The 20,593-nt window shown below is 47.8% G+C and overlaps 1 protein-coding gene across 1 annotated transcript in view; it reads left to right on the top strand.

Moving 5' to 3' along the window:
• LOC142715646 (oocyte zinc finger protein XlCOF29-like) overlaps window positions 1–20,371 on the top strand; it is a 30,268-nt gene extending 9,897 nt beyond the window's left edge. Inside the window, exons 3-4 of the mRNA XM_075848669.1 lie at window positions 19,520–19,680; window positions 20,147–20,371. Coding sequence (XP_075704784.1) covers window positions 19,603–19,680; window positions 20,147–20,371 — 303 coding nt within the window. The 5' untranslated portion in view covers window positions 19,520–19,602. The remainder of the gene's footprint in view (window positions 1–19,519; window positions 19,681–20,146) is intronic.
• The last annotated feature ends 222 nt before the right edge of the window (window positions 20,372–20,593 follow it).

Below are 20,593 nucleotides of genomic sequence, written 5' to 3'. Positions count from 1 at the left end.
CTACTGAAGGGCTGTGTGTGGCGCAATCTACAGGAGGGCTGTGTGTGGAGCAATCTACAAGGGGGTGTGGTGCTTTCTACAAGGGGGGGGGTGTGGTGCTATCTACAGGGGGGCTGTTTGTGGCGCTATCCACAGTAGGACTGTTTGTGGCGCGATCTACAAGGGGGCTGTGTGTGGCACTATCTACAGGGGGGCTGTGTGTGGCGCTATCTACAGGTGGGCTGTGTGTGGCGCTATCTACAAGTAGGCTGTGTGTGTCCCTATCTACAGGTGCGATGTGTGTGGCCCTATCTACAGGGGGGCTGTATGTGGCCCTATCTACAGGGGGGCTGTATGTGGCCCTATCTACAGGGGGGCTGTATGTGGCCCTATCTACAGGGGGGCTGTATGTGGCCCTATCTACAGGGGGGCTGTATGTGGCCCTATCTACAGTAGGGTTGTTTTTGGCGCTATCTACAGGGGGGCTGTGTGTGGCGCTATCTACAGGGGCAGTGTTGAGCGCCATCTACAAGGGGCACTGAGTGTGGCGCTATCTACAGGGGGGCTGTGTGTGGCCCTATCTACAGGGGGGCTGTGTGTGGCCCTATCTACAGGGGGGCTGTGTGTGGCCCTATCTACAGGGGGGCTGTGTGTGGCCCAATCTACAAGGGGCAGTGTGTGGCATTCCCTACAGGGAGCAATGTGTGGCATTCCCTACAGGGAGCAGTGTGTGGCATTCCCTACAGGGAGCAGTGTGTGGCATTAGCGCCGAAACGCGCGTTGGGGTGGACCTTGGCTGCATTCATTCTGTTCATTCATTATGGGTATGTGAGACCTCATCTATTTTGTGTACTTTACTTACCTTATTACGGAATCTCTGCATGTTTGATCCCATTGCATTTATAAATGACATGTGTGTTGTTACGTTTATTGTACCATAGTACTGCTAACTTATTTTTTGACTATAGGGTGTGATTCTATTTAGTCTACAGTACTTTGCATTCACATATGCACATAGCTGACCCATTTACTTTAATAGACTATACTCTCAAAGACGCTCACACACTCATGTCATATTATTTTCCATCAAGGGATACACATGTGTCTCACTAACCGTTCATATATAGATACATGGTTTGGTTAATGCTCCAGTCAAGGATCCGTGTTTTTACTGTGGGTTTATGGATTCTTTTTACATGTCTTATTATATGTTAAGAAAATATTTTTGTATTTTCATTACTTCTTTGTTTCTCAGCATTTATTTTCTCTTTTGGTCTCGCTATCTACAGGGGGCTGTGTGTGGCGCTATGTACAGGTGGGCTGTGTGTGGCCCTATCTACAAGGTGGCTGTGTGTGGCGCTATCTACAGGGTGGCTGTGTGTGGCGCTATCTACAGGGGGGCTGTGTGTGGCCCTATCTACAAGGGGGCTGTGTGTGGCCCTATCTACAGGGGGGCTGTGTGTGGCCCTATCTACAGGGGGCTGTGTGTGGCCCTATCTACAGGGGGGCTGTGTGTGGCCCTATCTACAGGGGGGCTGTGTGTGGCCCTATCTACAGGGGGGCTGTGTGTGGCCCTATCTACAGGGGGGCTGTGTGTGGCCCTATCTACAGGGGGGCTGTGTGTGGCCCTATCTACAGGGGGGCTGTGTGTGGCCCTATCTACAGGGGGGCTGTGTGTGGCCCTATCTACAGGGGGGCTGTGTGTGGCCCTATCTACAGGGGGGCTGTGTGTGGCCCTATCTACAGGGGGGCTGTGTGTGGCATTCCCTACAGGGAGCAGTGTGTGGCATTCCCTACAGGGAGCAGTGTGTGTGGTAATATCTACAGGGAGCAGTGTATGGTAATATCTACAAGGAGCAGTGTGTGGTAATATCTACAGGGAGCAGTGTGTGTGGTAATATCTACAGGGAGCAGTGTGTGTGGTAATATCTACAGGGAGCAGTGTGTGTGGTAATATTTACAGGGAGCAGTGTGTGTGTGGTAATATTTACAGGGAGCAGTGTGTGTGGTAATATCTACAGGGAGCAGTGTGTGTGGTAATATCTACAGAGAGCAGTGTGTGGTAATATCTACAGGGAGCAGTGTGTGGTAATATCTACAGTGAGCAGTGTGTGGTAATATCTACAGGGAGCAGTGTGTGTGGTAATATCTACAGGGAGCAGTGTGTGGTATTATCTACAGGGAGCAGTGTGTGGTAATATCTACAGGGAGCAGTGTGTGGTAATATCTACAGGGAGCAGTGTCTGTGGTAATATATACAGGGAGCAGTGTGTGGTAATATCTACAGAGAGCAGTGTGTGTGGTAATATCTACAGGGAGCAGTGTGGTAATATCTACAGAGAGCAGTGTGTGTGGTAATATCTACAGGGAGCAGTGTGGTAATATCTACAGGGAGCAGTGTGTGTGGTAATATCTACAGGGAGCAGTGTGTGTGGTAATATCTACAGGGAGCAGTGTGTGTGGTAATATCTACAGGGAGCAGTGTGTGTGGTAATATCTACAGAGGGCAGTGTGTGTGGTAATATCTACAGGGGGCAGCGTGTGTGGTGATATCTACAGGGAGCAGCGTGTGTGGTGATATCTACAGGGAGCAGCGTGTGTGGTAATATCTACAGGGAGCAGCGTGTGTGGTAATATCTACAGGGAGCAGCGTGTGTGGTAATATCTACAGGGAGCAGTGTGTGTGTGGTAATATCTACAGGGAGCAGTGTGTGGTAATATCTACAGGGAGCAGTGTGTGGTAATATCTACAGGGAGCAGTGTGTGGTAATATCTACAGGGAGCAGTGTGTGGTAATATCTACAGGGAGCAGTGTGTGGTAATATCTACAGGGAGCAGTGTGTGTGTGTGTGGTAATATCTACAGGGAGCAGTGTGTGGTAATATCTACAGGGGGGCTGTGTGTGTGGTAATATCTACAGGGAGCAGTGTGTGTGGTAATATCTACAGGGAGCAGTGTGTGGTAATATGTACAGGGAGCAGTGTCTGTGGTAATATATACAGGGAGCAGTGTGTGTGTTAATATCTACAGAGAGCAGTGTGTGTGGTAATATATACATGGAGCAGTGTGTGGTAATATCTACAGGGAGCAGTGTGTGTGGTAATATATACAGGGAGCAGTGTGTGTGGTAGTATCTACAGGGAGCAGTGTGTGGTAATATCTACAGGGAGCAGTGTGTGTGTGGTAATATATACAGGGAGCAGTGTGTGTGTGGTAATATCTACAGGGGGGCTGTGTGTGTGGTAATATCTACAGGGAGCAGTGTGTGTGTGTGGTAATATCTACAGGGGGGCTGTGTGTGTGGTAATATCTACAGGGAGCAGTGTGGTAATATCTAAAGGGAGCAGCGTGTGTGGTAATATATACAGGGAGCAGTGTGTGGTAATATCTACAGGGAGCAGTGTGTGTGGTAATATCTACAGGGAGCAGTGTGTGGTAATATCTACAGGGAGCAGTGTGTGTGGTAATATCTACAGGGAGCAGTGTGTGTGGTAATATCTACAGGGAGCAGTGTGTGTGGTAATATCTACAGGGAGCAGTGTGTGGTAATATCTACAGGGAGCAGTGTGTGGTAATATCTACAGGGAGCAGTGTGTGTGGTAATATCTACAGGGAGCAGTGTGTTGTAATATCTACAGGGGGGGCTGTGTGTGGCCCTATCTATAGTGGGCTGTGTGTGGTAATATATACAGGGAGCAGTGTGTGTGTGTGGTAATATCTACAGGGAGCAGTGTGTGGTAATATCTACAGGGAGCAGTGTCTGTGGTAATATATACAGGGAGCAGTGTGTGTGGTAATATATACAGGGAGCAGTGTGTGTGGTAATATCTACAGGGAGCAGTGTGTGTGGTAATATCTACAGGGAGCAGTGTGTGTGGTAATATCTACAGGGAGCAGTGTGGTAATATCTACAGGGAGCAGTGTGTGTGGTAATATCTACAGAGAGCAGTGTGTGTGGTAATATCTACAGAGAGCAGTGTGTGTGGTAATATCTACAGAGAGCAGTGTGTGTGGTAATATCTACAGGGAGCAGTGTGGTAATATCTACAGGGAGCAGTGTGTGTGGTAATATCTACAGGGAGCAGTGTGTGTGGTAATATCTACAGGGAGCAGTGTGTGTGGTAATATCTACAGGGAGCAGTGTGTGTGGTAATATCTACAGAGAGCAGTGTGTGTGGTAATATCTACAGGGGGCAGCGTGTGTGGTAATATCTACAGGGAGCAGCGTGTGTGGTGATATCTACAGGGAGCAGCGTGTGTGGTAATATCTACAGGGAGCAGCGTGTGTGGTAATATCTACAGGGAGCAGTGTGTGTGGTAATATCTACAGGGAGCAGTGTGTGTGTGGTAATATCTACAGGGAGCAGTGTGTGGTAATATCTACAGGGAGCAGTGTGTGGTAATATCTACAGGGAGCAGTGTGTGGTAATATCTACAGGGAGCAGTGTGTGGTAATATCTACAGGGAGCAGTGTGTGGTAATATCTACAGGGAGCAGTGTGTGTGTGTGGTAATATCTACAGGGAGCAGTGTGTGGTAATATCTACAGGGGGGCTGTGTGTGTGGTAATATCTACAGGGAGCAGTGTGTGGTAATATGTACAGGGAGCAGTGTCTGTGGTAATATATACAGGGAGCAGTGTGTGTGTTAATATCTACAGAGAGCAGTGTGTGTGGTAATATATACATGGAGCAGTGTGTGGTAATATCTACAGGGAGCAGTGTGTGTGGTAATATATACAGGGAGCAGTGTGTGTGGTATTATCTACAGGGGGCAGTGTGTGGTAATATCTACAGGGAGCAGTGTGTGTGGTAATATCTACAGGGAGCAGTGTGTGGTAATATCTACAGGGAGCAGTGTGTGGTAATATCTACAGGGAGCAGTGTGTGTGTGGTAATATCTACAGGGAGCAGTGTGTGGTAATATCTACAGGGGGGCTGTGTGTGTGGTAATATCTACAGGGAGCAGTGTGTGTGGTAATATCTACAGGGAGCAGTGTGTGGTAATATGTACAGGGAGCAGTGTCTGTGGTAATATATACAGGGAGCAGTGTGTGTGGTAATATCTACAGAGAGCAGTGTGTGTGGTAATATATACAGGGAGCAGTGTGTGGTAATATCTACAGGGAGCAGTGTGTGTGGTAATATATACAGGGAGCAGTGTGTGTGGTATTATCTACAGGGGGCAGTGTGTGGTAATATATACAGGGAGCAGTGTGTGTGGTAATATATACAGGGAGCAGTGTGTGGTAATATGTACAGGGAGCAGTGTGTATGTGGTAATATCTACAGGGAGCAGTGTGTCTGTGGTAATATATACAGGGAGGTGTGTGTGGTAATATCTACAGGGAGCAGTGTGTGGTAATATCTACAGGGAGCAGTGTGTGGTAATATCTACAGGGAGCAGTGTGTGTGGTAATATATACAGGGAGCAGTGTGTGGTAATATCTACAGGGAGCAGTGTGTAGTAATATCTACAGGGAGCAGCGTGTGTGGTAATATCTACAGGGAGCAGTGTGTGTGGTAATAGCTACAGGGAGCAGTGTGGTAATATCTACAGGGAGCAGTGTGTGTGTGGTAATATCTACAGGGAGCAGTGTGTGGTAATATCTACAGGGAGCAGTGTGTGGTAATATCTACAGGGAGAAGTGTGTAGTAATATCTACAGGGAGCAGTGTGTGGTAATATCTACAGGGAGCAGCGTGTGTGTGGTAATATCTACAGGGAGCAGTGTGTGGTAATATGTACAGGGAGCAGTGTGTGTGGTAATATATACAGGGAGCAGTGTGTGTGGTAATATCTACAGGGAGCAGTGTGTGTGGTAATATCTACAGGGGGCAGTGTGTGTGGTAATATCTACAGGGGGCAGTGTGTGTGGTAATATCTACAGGGTGCAGTGTGTGTGTGGTAATATCTACAGGGAGCAGTGTGTGTGGTAATATCTACAGGGGGGCTGTGTGTGTGGTAATATCTACAGGGAGCAGTGTGTGGTAATATTTACAGGGAGCAGTGTGTGTGGTAATATCTACAGGGAGCAGTGTGTGGTAATATCTACAGGGAGCAGTGTGTGGTAATATCTACAAGTAGCAGTGTCTGTGGTAATATATACAGGGAGCAGTGTGTGTGGTAATATCTACAGAGAGCAGTGTGTGTGGTAATATCTACAGAGAGCAGTGTGTGTGGTAATATCTACAGGGAGCAGTGTGTGTGGTAATATCTACAGGGAGCAGTGTGTGTGGTAATATCTACAGGGAGCAGTGTGTGGTAATATCTACAGGGAGCAGTGTGTGTGGTAATATCTACAGAGAGCAGTGTGTGTGGTAATATCTACAGGGAGCAGTGTGTCTGGTAATATCTACAAGGAGCAGTGTGTGTGGTAATATCTACAGGGAGCAGTGTGTGTGGTAATATCTACAGGGAGCAGTGTGTGTGGTAATATCTACAGGGAGCAGTGTGTGTGGTAATCTCTACAGGGAGCAGTGTGTGTGGTAATATCTACAGGGAGCAGTGTGTGTGGTAATATCTACAGGGAGCAGTGTGTGTGTGGTAATATCTACAGGGAGCAGTATGTGGTAATATCTATAGGAAGCAGTGTGTGTGTGTGGTAATATCTACAGGGAGCAGTGTGTGTGGTAATATCTACAGGGAGCAGTGTGTGTGTGGTAATATCTACAGGGAGCAGTGTGTGGTAATATCTACAGGGAGCAGTGTGTGTGGTAATATCTACAGAGAGCAGTGTGTGGTAATATCTACAGGGAGCAGTGTGTGTGTGGTAATATGTACAGGGAGCAGCGTGTGTGGTAATATCTACAGGGAGCAGTGTGTGTGGTAATATCTACAGGGAGCAGTGTGTGTGTGGTAATATCTACAGGGAGCAGTATGTGGTAATATCTACAGGGAGCAGTGTGTGTGTGTGGTAATATCTACAGGGAGCAGTGTGTGTAGTAATATCTACAGGGAGCAGTGTGTGTGTGGTAATATCTACAGGGAGCAGTGTGTGGTAATATCTACAGGGAGCAGTGTGTGTGGTAATATCTACAGAGAGCAGTGTGTGGTAATATCTACAGGGAGCAGTGTGTGTGTGGTAATATGTACAGGGAGCAGCGTGTGTGGTAATATCTACAGGGAGCAGTGTGTGTGGTAATATCTACAGGGAGCAGTGTGTGTGGTAATATCTACAGAGAGCAGTGTGTGGTAATATCTACAGGGAGCATTGTGTGTGTGGTAATATATACAGGGAGCAGCGTGTGTGGTAATATCTACAGGGAGCAGTGTGGTAATATCTACAGGGAGCAGTGTGTGTGTGGTAATTTCTACAGGGAGCAGTGTGTGGTAATATCTACAGGGAGCAGTGTGTGTGTGGTAATATCTACAGGGAGCAGTGTGTGGTAATATCTACAGGGAGCAGTGTGTATGGTAATATCTACAGGGAGCAGTGTGTGGTAATATCTACAGGGAGCAGTGTGTGGTAATATCTACAGGGAGCAGTGTGTGTGGTAATATCTACAGGGAGCAGTGTGTGTGGTAATATCTACAGGGAGCAGTGTGTGTGGTAATATATACAGGGAGCAGTGTGTGGTAATATCTACAGGGAGCAGTGTGTGTGATAATATCTACAGGGAGCAGTGTGTGTGGTAATATCTACAGGGGGGCTGTGTGTGTGGTAATATCTACAGGGAGCAGTGTGTGGTAATATCTACAGGGAGCAGTGTGTGTGGTAATATATACAGGGAGCAGTGTGTGGTAATATCTACAGGGAGCAGTGTGTATGTGGTAATATCTACAGGGAGCAGTGTGTCTGTGGTAATATATACAGGGAGGTGTGTGTGGTAATATCTACAGGGAGCAGTGTGTGGTAATATCTACAGGGAGCAGTGTGTGGTAATATCTACAGGGAGCAGTGTGTGTGGTAATATATACAGGGAGCAGTGTGTGGTAATATCTACAGGGAGCAGTGTGTAGTAATATCTACAGGGAGCAGCGTGTGGTAATCTCTACAGGGAGCAGTGTGTGTGGTAATATCTACAGGGAGCAGTGTGTGTGGTAATATCTACAGGGAGCAGTGTGTGGTAATATCTACAGGGAGCAGTGTGTGTGGTAATATCTACAGGGGGCAGTGTGTGTGGTAATATCTACAGGGGGCAGTGTGTGTGGTAATATCTACAGGGAGCAGTGTGTGTGTGGTAATATCTACAGGGAGCAGTGTGTGTGGTAATATCTACAGGGAGCAGTGTGTGTGGTAATATCTACAGGGAGCAGTGTATGTGGTAATATCTACAGGGGGCAGTGTGTGTGGTAATATCTACAGGGAGCAGTGTGTGTGTGGTAATATCTACAGGGAGCAGTGTGTGTGGTAATATCTACAGGGAGCAGTGTGTGGTAATATCTACAGGGAGCAGTGTGTGTGGTAATATCTACAGGGAGCAGTGTGTGGTAATATGTACAGCGAGCAGTGTGTGGTAATATCTACAGGGAGCAGTGTGTGTGGTAATATCTACAGGGAGCAGTGTGTGTGGTAATATCTACAGGGAGCAGTGTGTGTGGTAATATCTACAGGGAGCAGTGTATGGTAATATCTACAGGGAGCAGTGTGTGGTAATATCTACAGGGAGCAGTGTCTGTGGTAATATATACAGGGAGCAGTGTGTGTGGTAATATCTACAGAGAGCAGTGTGTGTGGTAATATCTACAGGGAGCAGTGTGTGGTAATATCTACAGGGAGCAGTGTGTGTGGTAATATCTACAGGGGGGGCTGTGAGTGGTAATATCTACAGGGAGCAGTGTGTGTGGTAATATCTACAGGGAGCAGTGTGTGGTAATATCTACAGGGAGCAGTGTGTGGTAAAATCTACAGGGAGCAGTGTGTGTGGTAATATCTACAGGGAGCAGTGTGTGTGGTAATATCTACAGGGAGCAGTGTGTGTGGTAATATCTACAGGGAGCAGTGTGTGTGGTAATATCTACAGGGGGCAGTGTGTCTGGTAATATCTACAGGGAGCAGTGTGTGTGGTAATATCTACAGGGAGCAGTGTGTGGTAATATCTACAGGGAGCAGTGTGTGTGGTAATATGTACAGGGAGCTGTGTGTGTTGTAATATATACAGGGAGCAGTGTGTGTGTGTGGTAATATCTACAGGGGGGCTGTGTGTGTGGTAATATCTACAGGGAGCAGTGTGGTAATATCTACAGGGAGCAGTGTGTGGTAATATCTACAGGGAGCAGTGTGTGTGGTAATATATACAGGGAGCAGTGTGTGTGTGGTAATATCTACAGGGAGCAGTGTGTGTGGTAATATCTACAGGGAGCAGTGTGTGTGTGTGGTAATATCTACAGGGAGCAGTGTGTGGTAATATCTACAGGGGGGGCTGTGTGTGGCCCTATCTATAGTGGGCTGTGTGTGGTAATATGTACAGGGAGCAGTGTGTGTGTGTGGTAATATCTACAGGGAGCAGTGTGTGGTAATATCTACAGGGAGCAGTGTGTGGTAATATGTACAGGGAGCAGTGTGTGTGGTAATATATACAGGGAGCAGTGTGTGTGGTAATATCTACAGGGAGCAGTGTGTGGCATTATCTACAGGGAGCAGTGTGTGTGGTAATATCTACAGGGAGCAGTGTGTGTGGTAATATCTACAGGGAGCAGTGTGTGTGGTAATATCTACAGGGAGCAGTGTGTGTGGTAATATCTACAGGGAGCAGGGTCTGTGGTAATATATACAGGGAGCAGTGTGTGTGGTAATATCTACAGAGAGCAGTGTGTGTGGTAATATCTACAGGGAGCAGTGTGGTAATATCTACAGGGAGCAGTGTGTGTGGTAATATCTACAGAGAGCAGTGTGTGGTAATATCTACAGAGAGCAGTGTGTGTGGTAATATCTACAGGGAGCAGTGTGGTAATATCTACAGGGAGCAGTGTGTGTGGTAATATCTACAGGGAGCAGTGTGTGTGGTAATATCTACAGGGAGCAGTGTGTGTGGTAATATCTACAGGGAGCAGTGTGTGTGGTAATATCTACAGGGAGCAGTGTGTGGTAATATCTACAGGGGGCAGTGTGTGGTAATATCTACAGGGAGCAGTGTGTGTGGTAATATCTACAGGGAGCAGTGTGTGGTAATATCTACAGGGAGCAGTGTGTGGTAATATCTACAGGGAGCAGTGTGTGGTAATCTCTACAGGGAGCAGTGTGTGTGGTAATATCTACAGGGAGCAGTGTGTGTGGTAATATCTACAGGGAGCAGTGTGTGTGGTAATATCTACAGGGAGCAGTGTGTGTGGTAATATAGCAGTGTGTGTGGTAATATATACAGGGAGCAGTGTGTGTGGTAATATCTACAGGGAGCAGTGTGTGGTAATATCTACAGGGAGCAGTGTGTGTGTGGTAATATCTACAGGGAGCAGTGTGTAGTAATACCTACAGGGAGCAGTGTGTGTGGTAATATCTACAGGGAGCAGTGTGTGTGGTAATATCTACAGGGAGCAGTGTGTGGTAATATTTACAGGGAGCAGTGTGTGTGGTAATATCTACAGGGAGCAGTGTGTGTGGTAATATCTACAGGGAGCAGTGTGTGTAGTAATATCTACAGGGAGCAGTGTGTGTGGTAATATCTACAGGAAGCAGTGTGTGGTAATATCTACAGGAAGCAGTGTGTGTGGTAATATCTACAGGGAGCAGTGTGTGGTAATATCTACAGGGAGCAGTGTGGTAATATCTACAGGGAGCAGTGTGTGGTAATATCTACAGGGAGCAGTGTGTGTGGTAATATCTACAGAGAGCAGTGTGTGTGGTAATATCTACAGGGAGCAGTGTGTGTGGTAATATCTACAGGGAGCAGTGTGTGTGGTAATATCTACAGGGAGCAGTGTGTGTGGTAATATCTACAGGGAGCAGTGTGTGTGGTAATATCTACAGGGAGCAGTGTGTGTGGTAATATCTACAAGGGGCAGTGTGTGTGGTAATATCTACAGGGAGCAGTGTGTGGTAATATCTACAGGGAGCAGTGTGTGTGGTAATATCTACAGGGAGCAGTGTGTGGTAATATCTACAGGGAGCAGTGTGTGGTAATATCTACAGGGAGCAGCGTGTGTGGTAATATCTACAGGGAGCAGTGTGTGTGGTAATATATACAGGGAGCAGTGTGTGTGGTAATATCTACAGGGAGCAGTGTGTGTGGTAATATCTACAGGGAGCAGTGTGTGGTAATATCTACAGGGAGCAGTGTGTGTGGTAATATCTACAGGGAGCAGTGTGTGTGGTAATATCTACAGGGAGCAGTGTATGTGGTAATATCTACAGGGGGCAGTGTGTGTGGTAATATATACAGGGAGCAGTGTGTGTGTGGTAATATCTACAGGGTGCAGTGTGTGTGGTAATATTTACAGGGAGCAGTGTGTGTGGTAATATCTACAGGGAGCAGTGTGTGGTAATATGTGCAGCGAGCAGTGTGTGTGGTAATATCTACAGGGAGCAGTGTATGGTAATATCTACAGGGAGCAGTGTGTGGTAATATCTACAGGGAGCAGTGTGTTGTAATATGTACAGGGAGCAGTGTGTGTGGTAATATCTACAGGGAGCAGTGTGTGTGGTAATATCTACAGGGAGCAGTGTGTGTGGTAATATCTACAGGGAGCAGTGTGTGGTAATATCTACAGGGAGCAGTGTGTGGTAATATGTACAGGGAGCAGTGTGTGGTAATATCTACAGGGAGCAGTGTGTGTGGTAATAGCTACAGGGAGCAGTGTGTGGTAATATCTACAGGCAGCAGTGTGTGGTAATATCTACAGGGAGCAGCGTGTGTGGTAATATCTACAGGGAGCAGTGTGTGGTAATATCTACAGGGAGCAGTGTGTGTGGTAATATCTACAGGGAGCAGTGTGTGTGATAATATCTACAGGGAGCAGTGTGTGTGGTAATATCTACAGGGAGCAGTGTGTGTGGTAATATATACAGGGAGCAGTGTGTGGTAATATCTACAGGGAGCAGTGTGTATGTGGTAATATCTACAGGGAGCAGTGTGTCTGTGGTAATATATACAGGGAGGTGTGTGTGGTAATATCTACAGGGAGCAGTGTGTGGTAATATCTACAGGGAGCAGTGTGTGTGGTAATATCTACAGGGAGCAGTGTGTGTGGTAATATATACAGGGAGCAGTGTGTGGTAATATCTACAGGGAGCAGTGTGTGTGGTAATATCTACAGGGAGCAGTGTGTGTGGTAATATATACAGGGAGCAGTGTGTGGTAATATCTACAGGGAGCAGTGTGTATGTGGTAATATCTACAGGGAGCAGTGTGTCTGTGGTAATATATACAGGGAGGTGTGTGTGGTAATATCTACAGGGAGCAGTGTGTGGTAATATCTACAGGGAGCAGTGTGTGTGGTAATATCTACAGGGAGCAGTGTGTGTGGTAATATCTACAGCGAGCAGTGTGTGTGTGTGGTAATATCTACAGGGAACAGTGTGTGGTAATATCTACAGGGAGCAGTGTGTGTGGTAATATCTACAGGGAGCAGTGTGTGTGGTAATATCTACAGGGAGCAGCGTGTGTGGTAATATCTACAGGGAGCAGTGTGTGGTAATATCTACAGGGAGCAGTGTGTGTGGTAATATCTACAGGGAGCAGTGTGTGGTAATATCTACAGGGAGCACCGGAAATATAAACCCTTCACACCGCGCAATCACCGGAAATATAAACCCCCCCCCACATCGCGCAATCACCGGAAATATAAAAGCCCTCACACCGCGCAATCACCGGAAATATAAACCCCCCCACACCGCGCAATCACCGGAAATATAAACCCCTCACACCGCGCAATCACCGGAAATATAAACCCCTCCACACCGCGCAATCACCGGAAATATAACCCCCCCCCCCCCCACCCCGCGCAATCACCAGAAATATAAACCCCCTCACACCGCGCAATCACCGGAAATATAAAACCCCCCCACATTGCGTAATCACCGGAAATATAAACCCCTCACACCGCGCAATCACCGGAAATATAACCCCCCCCCCCCCCACACCGCGCAATCACCGGAAATATAAACCCCTCACACCGCGCAATCACCGGAAATATAAAACCCCTCACACCGCGCAATCACCGGAAATATAAAACCCCTCCCACCGCGCAATCACCGGAAATATAAAACCCCTCACACCGCGCAATCACCGGAAATATAAACCCCCTCACACCGCGCAATCACCGGAAATATAAAACCCCTCACACCGCGCAATCACCGGAAATATAAACCCCTCACACCGCGCAATCACCGGAAATATAAAACCCCCTCACACCGCGCAATCACCGGAAATATAAAACCCCCTCACACCGCGCAATCACCGGAAATATAAAACCCCTCCCCACACCGCGCAATCACCGGAAATATAAAACCCCTCACACCGCGCAATCACCGGAAATATAAACCCCCCCTCACACCGCGCAATCACCGGAAATATAAACCCCCCACACCGCGCAATCACCGGAAATATAAAACCCCTCACACCGCGCAATCGCCGGAAATATAAAACCCGTCACACCGCACAATCACCGGAAATATAAAACCCCCCACACCGCGCAATCACCGGAAATATAAACCCCTCACACCGCGCAATCACCGGAAATATAAAACCCCTCACACCGCGCAATCACCCGAAATATAAAACCCCTCACACCGCGCAATCACCGGAAATATAAAACCCTCCCCCACACCGCGCAATCACCGGAAATATAAACCCCTCACACCGCGCAATCACCGGAAATATAAACCTCTCACACCACGCAATCACCGGAAATATAAAACCCCTCACACCACGCAATCACCGGAAATATAAAACCCCTTCACACCGCGCAATCACCGGAAATATAAACCCCTCACACCGCGCAATCACCAGAAATATAAAACCCCTCACACCGCACAATCACCGGAAATATAAAACCCCTCACACCACACCGCGCAATCACCGGAAATATAAAACCCCTCACACCGCGCAATCACCGGAAATATAAAACCCCTCACACCGCGCAATCACCGGAAATATAAAACCCCTCACACTGCGCAATCACCGGAAATATAAAACCCCTCACACCGTGCAATCACAGGAAATATAAACCCCTCACACCGCGCAATCACCGGAAATATAAACCCCTCACACCGCGCAATCACCGGAAATATAAACCCCCTCACACCGCACAATCACCGGAAATATAAAACCCCTCACACCGCGCAATCACCGGAAATATAAACCCCTCACACCGCGCAATCACCGGAGATATAAACCCCTCACACCACGCAATCACCGGAAATATAAACCCCCCCCCCCCCGACACCGTGCAATCACCGGAAATATAAACCCTTCACACCGCGCAATCACCGGAAATATAAACCCCCCCCCCACATCGCGCAATCACCGGAAATATAAAAGCCCTCACACCGCGCAATCACCGGAAATATAATCCCCCCACACCGCGCAATCTCCGGAAATATAAAACCCCTCACACCGCGCACTCACAGGAAATATAAAACCCCCTCACACAGCGCAATCACCGGAAATATAAAACCCCCTCACACCGCGCAATCACAGGAAATATAAACCCCTCACACCGCGCAATCACCGGAAATATAAACCCCTCACGCCGCGCAATCACCGGAAATATAAAACCCCTCACACCGCGCAATCACCGGAAATATAAACCCCCCCCCAAATCGCACAATCATCGGAAATATAAAAGCCCTCACACCGCGCAATCACCGGAAATATAAACCCCCCCCCACACCGCGCAATCACCGGAAATATAAACCCTTCACACCGCGCAATCACCGAAAATATAAAACCCCCCGCACACCGCGCAATCACTGGAAATATAAAACCCCCCCACACACAGCGCAATCACCGGAAATATAAACCCCCCACACACCGCGCAATCACCGGAAATATAAACCCCCCACACACCGCGGAATCACCGGAAACATAAACCCCTCACACCGCGCAATCACCGGAAATATAAAACTCCTCACACCGCGCAATCACCGGAAATATAAACCCCCCACACACCGCGGAATCACCGGAAATATAAACCCCTCACACCGCGCAATCACCGGAAATATAAAACACCTCACACCGCGCAATCACCGGAAATATAAAACTCCTCTCACCGCGCAATCACCGGAAATATAAACCCCTCACCGCGCAATCACCGGAAATATAAAACCCCTCACACCGCGCAATCACCGGAAATATAAACCCTTCACACCGCGCAATCACCGGAAATATAAACCCCTCACACCCCGCAATCACAGGAAATATAAACCTCCTCACACTGCACAATCACCGGAAATTTAAAACCCCTCACACCGCGCAATCACCGGAAATATAAAACCCCTAACACCGCGCAATCACCGGAAATATAAAACCCCTCACACCGCGCAATCACCGGAAATATAAAACTCCTCACACCGCGCAATCATCAGAAATATAAAACTCCTCTCACCGCGCAATCACCGGAAATATAAAACGTTCTGTCTCACAAAATAGCGACGCAAAACGGTTTTCTTTTTTGAACAAATTTTTCTTTACTTGTCGAAGATAAATCTCAAAATTTGGTGTCGTCGTAATCGTATTGACCCGGAGAATAAAGGTAACAAGTCATTTTCACCGCATGGTGAACGCCGCAAAAACTAAACCTAAAAATCAATAGGATTCACTGCGTTTTCCTCTATTCCAGCCCACAATTGTTTCCTCTTTCCCAGCACATTATAGGGGACAATAAAGGGGTTTTCCACGATCGGACAACTGATGACCTTCACCAGATAGGTCATCAGTATATGATCTGTGGGGGTCCGACACCCGGACTCCGCACCGATCATCTGCTCCAGCTGCCTCCGGGCACCAGAAGTCCATGCTGAAAGCAGATGCTCCGGTCACGGAATAGAGCGGTCGTGCTGCTGTGTTAAAGTGAATAGGAGCAGAGCATTTAGTTCTGCAGAACGGCCGCTGTGCAGTGGTCGGAGCCATTTGCTTCCGGCTCCAACTACTGCATACCGTTCAAAACATCCGGCAGCCGGAGCAGCTGATCTGTTCGGGGTCCGGGTGTCGGACCCCCACCATCATATACTGATGACCTATCCAGTGGAGGTCATCCGTTGTCTGATCGTGGAAAACCCCTTTTAAAATTACTTCACGTCCAGCACAAGACATGTTCTCATACGGCTATGCCAACGGAAAAACAAAAAAGTTCTGGCTTTTGGAAGGAGGGAGGAAAAATTTGAATTGGCTGCGTGTCCAAGGGGTTAAGTACATAAGAAGAGACAAACATTAATGAATGACAGACTGGTCCAGAGGGAGAGAGACCATGCCCTCGTAGACTACTAGGGGAAGCACGGGAGAAATCTAGATGATGATGTGAGGAACAGATAAAATGAGAACAAAGAAGGTCTTGTGAGGACCGGAGATTATGTGTGGGGAGGTATCAGGAGATTAGGGCAGAGATGTATGGAGGGGATGGTTTGTTGACAGCCTTGCATGTCATTTTTAATATGTATAACTTAATTTAGTAGGTAATGGGTGGCCAGTGACCGCAGAGGTGGAATGAGGGGAGTGGTAGATTTACCCTTGCAGCAGAGTTGAGAATGGGTAGGAGGGGTGCAATAGTGTTAGATGGGAAGCCACAGAGAAGGGTGTTGGAGTAGTCTAGACAGTAGATGATGAGGACATATATACTAGCATGTTTGTCTGTTCGAGGAAAGACTGACTTCAAGAGGTTTTTGAGGTTGAGGCAGCAAGAAGTGGTAAGCGCTTAGGCTGTGCTATTTGAAATTAAGGGTTATCCCAATGCAGCGGACCTGTGAGACGGGGAAATGTGTGGAGCCATTAACTGTGATTTGATAGTTCTGGTAAGGGGGTTGAGTGAAATGGGGAAAAGATGATTCCGTTTTCTCCATGTTAATCTTAAGGAAGTGGGAGGTGAAAGAGGAGATAACTGTTAGACACTCTAGATAGCAGGGAGGTAACATCAAGACCAGAGGTAAATTTGACCAAAGATTTAGATGGAGAAGAGTAAGGGATCCAGAACACTGAGACCCATAAGGGAGCGATAGTAAATCTTTAGTTGGTAAGGTATGAGGAGATCCAGGAGAGGGCCAAGTCTGTGATGTCAAGGGACTAGAGAATTTGTATCAGGAGGGTGTGATCGACTGTGCCGAAGGTGGTGGACAGGTCTAGAAGGAGGAGCACAGAGTAATGTAGAAGCAGAGGACAGGTCTAGAAGAAGGAGGAGCACAGAGTAATGTAGAAGCAGAGGACAGGTCTAGAAGAAGGAGGAGCACAGAGTAATGTAGAAGCAGAGGACAGGTCTAGAAGGAGGAGCACAGAGTAATGTAGAAGCAGAGGACAGGTCTAGAAGGAGAGGCACAGAGTAATGTAGAAGCAGAGGACCGGTCTAGAAGGAGGAGCACAGAGTAATGTAGAAGCAGAGGACAGGTCTAGAAGGAGAGGCACAGAGTAATGTAGAAGCAGAGGACAGGTCTAGAAGGAGGAGCACAGAGTAATGTAGAAGCAGAGGACAGGTCTAGAAGGAGAGGCACAGAGTAATGTAGAAGCAGAGGACAGGTCTAGAAGGAGGAGCACAGAGTAATGTAGAAGCAGAGGACAGGTCTAGAAGGAGGAGCACAGAGTAATGTAGAAGCAGAGGACAGGTCTAAAAGGAGGAGCACAGAGTAATGTAGAAGCAGAGGACAGGTCTAGAAGAAGGAGGAGCACACAGTAATGTAGAAGCAGAGGACAGGTCTAGAAGGAGGAGCACAGAGTAATGTAGAAGGAGAGGACAGGTCTAGAAGGAGGAGCACAGAGTAATGTAGAAGCAGAGGACAGGTCTAGAAGGAGGAGCACAGAGTAATGTAGAAGCAGAGGACAGGTCTAGAAGAAGGAGGAGCACAGAGTAATGTAGAAGCAGAGGACAGGTCTAGAAGAAGGAGCACAGAGTAATGTAGAAGCAGAGGACAGGTCTAGAAGGAGGAGCACAGAGCAATGTAGAAGCAGAGGACAGGTCTAGAAGGAGGAGCACAGAGTAATGTAGAAGCAGAGGACAGGTCTAGAAGGAGGAGCACAGAGTAATGTAGAAGCAGAGGACAGGTCTAGAAGGAGGAGCACAGAGTAATGTAGAAGCAGAGGACAGGTCTAGAAGGAGGAGCACAGAGTAATGTAGAAGCAGAGGACAGGTCTAGAAAGAGGAGCACAGAGTAATGTAGAAGCAGAGGACAGGTCTAGAAGGAGGAGCACAGAGTAATGTAGAAGCAGAGGACAGGTCTAGAAGGAGGAGCACAGAGTAATGTAGAAACAGAGGACAGGTCTAGAAGGAGGAGCACAGAGTAATGTAGAAGCAGAGGACAGGTCTAGAAGGAGCACAGAATAATGAAGAAGTGGGGGAACAGGTTTAAAAGGAAAAGCACCAAGTAATGTAGACGATGGAGGACAGGTCACGCTTTACAGAAGTCTGTGTGTAAGATGTGACTGCTAAGTGATAAGATGATGCAGAGATCCTGCACACCCAGCACAATACATGCTGCTTCCTCACACTAAACTACCAGGACATACACACTGTATTGGTGGGACGTTCTGCGCATGCACACTGGTCTGGCGGGATCTTCTGCTCCTGCGCACTGGACTGGCGGCAACTTCCGCGCCTGCACACTGGTCTGGCGGGACCTTCCGCGCCTGCACACTGGTCTGGCGGGACCTTCCGCGCCTGCACACTGGTCTGGCGGGACCTTCTGCGCCTGCGCACTGGTCTGGCGGGACCTTCCGCGCCTGCGCACTGGTCTGGCGGGACCTTCCGCGCCTGCCCGCTGGTCTGGCGGGACCTTCTGCGCCTGCCCGCTGGTCTGGCGGGACCTTCCGCGCCTGCCCACTGGTCTGGCGGGACCTTCCGCTCCTCCACACTGGTCTGGCGGGACCTTCCGCACATGCTCGCAGGACTGGCGGGACCTTCCGCACATGCTCGCAGGACTGGCGGGACCTTCTGCACATTCACACGTGACCGCCGGTTCCCATTAACCATGGTTAGTATCTGTCTTTCAGATGTGAATAAAGTTACTATCCGGTAAAATAATCTACAAGGAAAAGGGGAATACTATAATAATTAAGAATTTTAGATGTCTCTGAAGATCCAGGATCTCTGAGGTAACTTCTAATATCTGTAAAAACTTATATTAGGGGTGTATTCATTCATAAAGGGCATCTGTCACATTGACCACCCGTCTGATCTGTTGGCAGCAGATTATATAGCAGGAGGACCTGAGCAGATTGTGCCTCTACATTCTTTTCTATAGGAGTTACGGGAACCGCCTAACAAGGCCACCCAGAGGTGGAGCCGCATCTATCAGACATTCCTGGCATCTCCTGGGGAGAAATGTCCGTGTTGGGAATACCCCTTTATTCCATGTGGTGACGGCTCTGAGAAGATGTTTCTCTCAATGATCAATAAGTGAGGTTCTGTATGTCACACATGATGTCCCCTGTATGATTTCCATCTTCTCCTTTCTTCATAAAGACGTCTGCAGTACTAGATCCTCCAGTTCCTCCAGTTTTCTCATCTTCTCCTCCACAACGTTCCTTCTGAATGACCCACCAAGAATGGACAAGGACAGGAATGAGATGAGCAGAAGAATATTAGACTTCACCTTGGAGATCATCTACCTGTTGAGCGGAGAGGTAAACTTTTCTACATTATAGAACAAGTCCCACATAGGGAAGGGACAATACATAATAGGAAGAATCCAGTGTCCTGTATAACAACGTCCAGATCTTCCAAGTGACGTCAAGAAGCTGCAGATCAGCCACCAATATGGTCAGTTATGTGTCATGTCACCAATGCAGCAATAGTAATGTTGTAGAGCAATGAGAATGACCAGGAACCAGGAGGATCAGGATGACCTCTATATAGAAACATAGGAGATGACGGCAGGAGGAGAGCACATGGTCCATCTAGTCCCCCCAATATTATTTCCTTTTTAGTTTTGGCCTCGTTCTATTTTCTCAATGTCTTTTTGTAGGTGAGGTCTCCAGTATTACAGATGTGGGGTCACTAGAGGTCTATACAGCGGGGTCACAATCTCCCTCTTTCTACTGAGGGGGGAATACTGTGTTCAGTTCTCTAAGTGTCTCTCTCCATACACAGGAGTACACAATAGTGAAGAAGACATCGGGTGACTGTACGAGTCCCATCATCCATGAGTCAGGAGGATGGAGCAGTAGTCCCATCACAGAGCCTCCCCCTCACTCCGGGATACATGAGAAGATCTTAGAACTGATCTACAAGATGACTGAGCTGCTGACTGGAGAGGTGACACTGCTGGGAATGCTGGGAAATTCTACAGTAACAGCACTGGAGGTGTCTGGGTAATGACTGTATCATTGTGTGTGTCAGGTTCCTATAAGGTGTCAGGACGTCACTGTCTATCTCTCCATGGAGGAGTGGGAGTATCTAGAAGGACACAAGGATCTGTACGAGGAGGTCATGATGGAGGACTACCGGCCCCGCACATCACATGGTGAGAAGAGACAGATATATATTGGCATTACTGTGGGCACAGGCTGGACTGGCGGTCATGTTGAGGCCTTAATA

This window comes from Rhinoderma darwinii, unplaced genomic scaffold (genome assembly GCF_050947455.1).
Source record: "Rhinoderma darwinii isolate aRhiDar2 unplaced genomic scaffold, aRhiDar2.hap1 Scaffold_4447, whole genome shotgun sequence".
Classification (NCBI taxonomy): domain Eukaryota; kingdom Metazoa; phylum Chordata; class Amphibia; order Anura; family Rhinodermatidae; genus Rhinoderma; species Rhinoderma darwinii.
The sequence above is the reverse complement of the archived record's forward strand: the minus strand, read 5'-3'. Positions and strand labels throughout refer to the sequence as shown.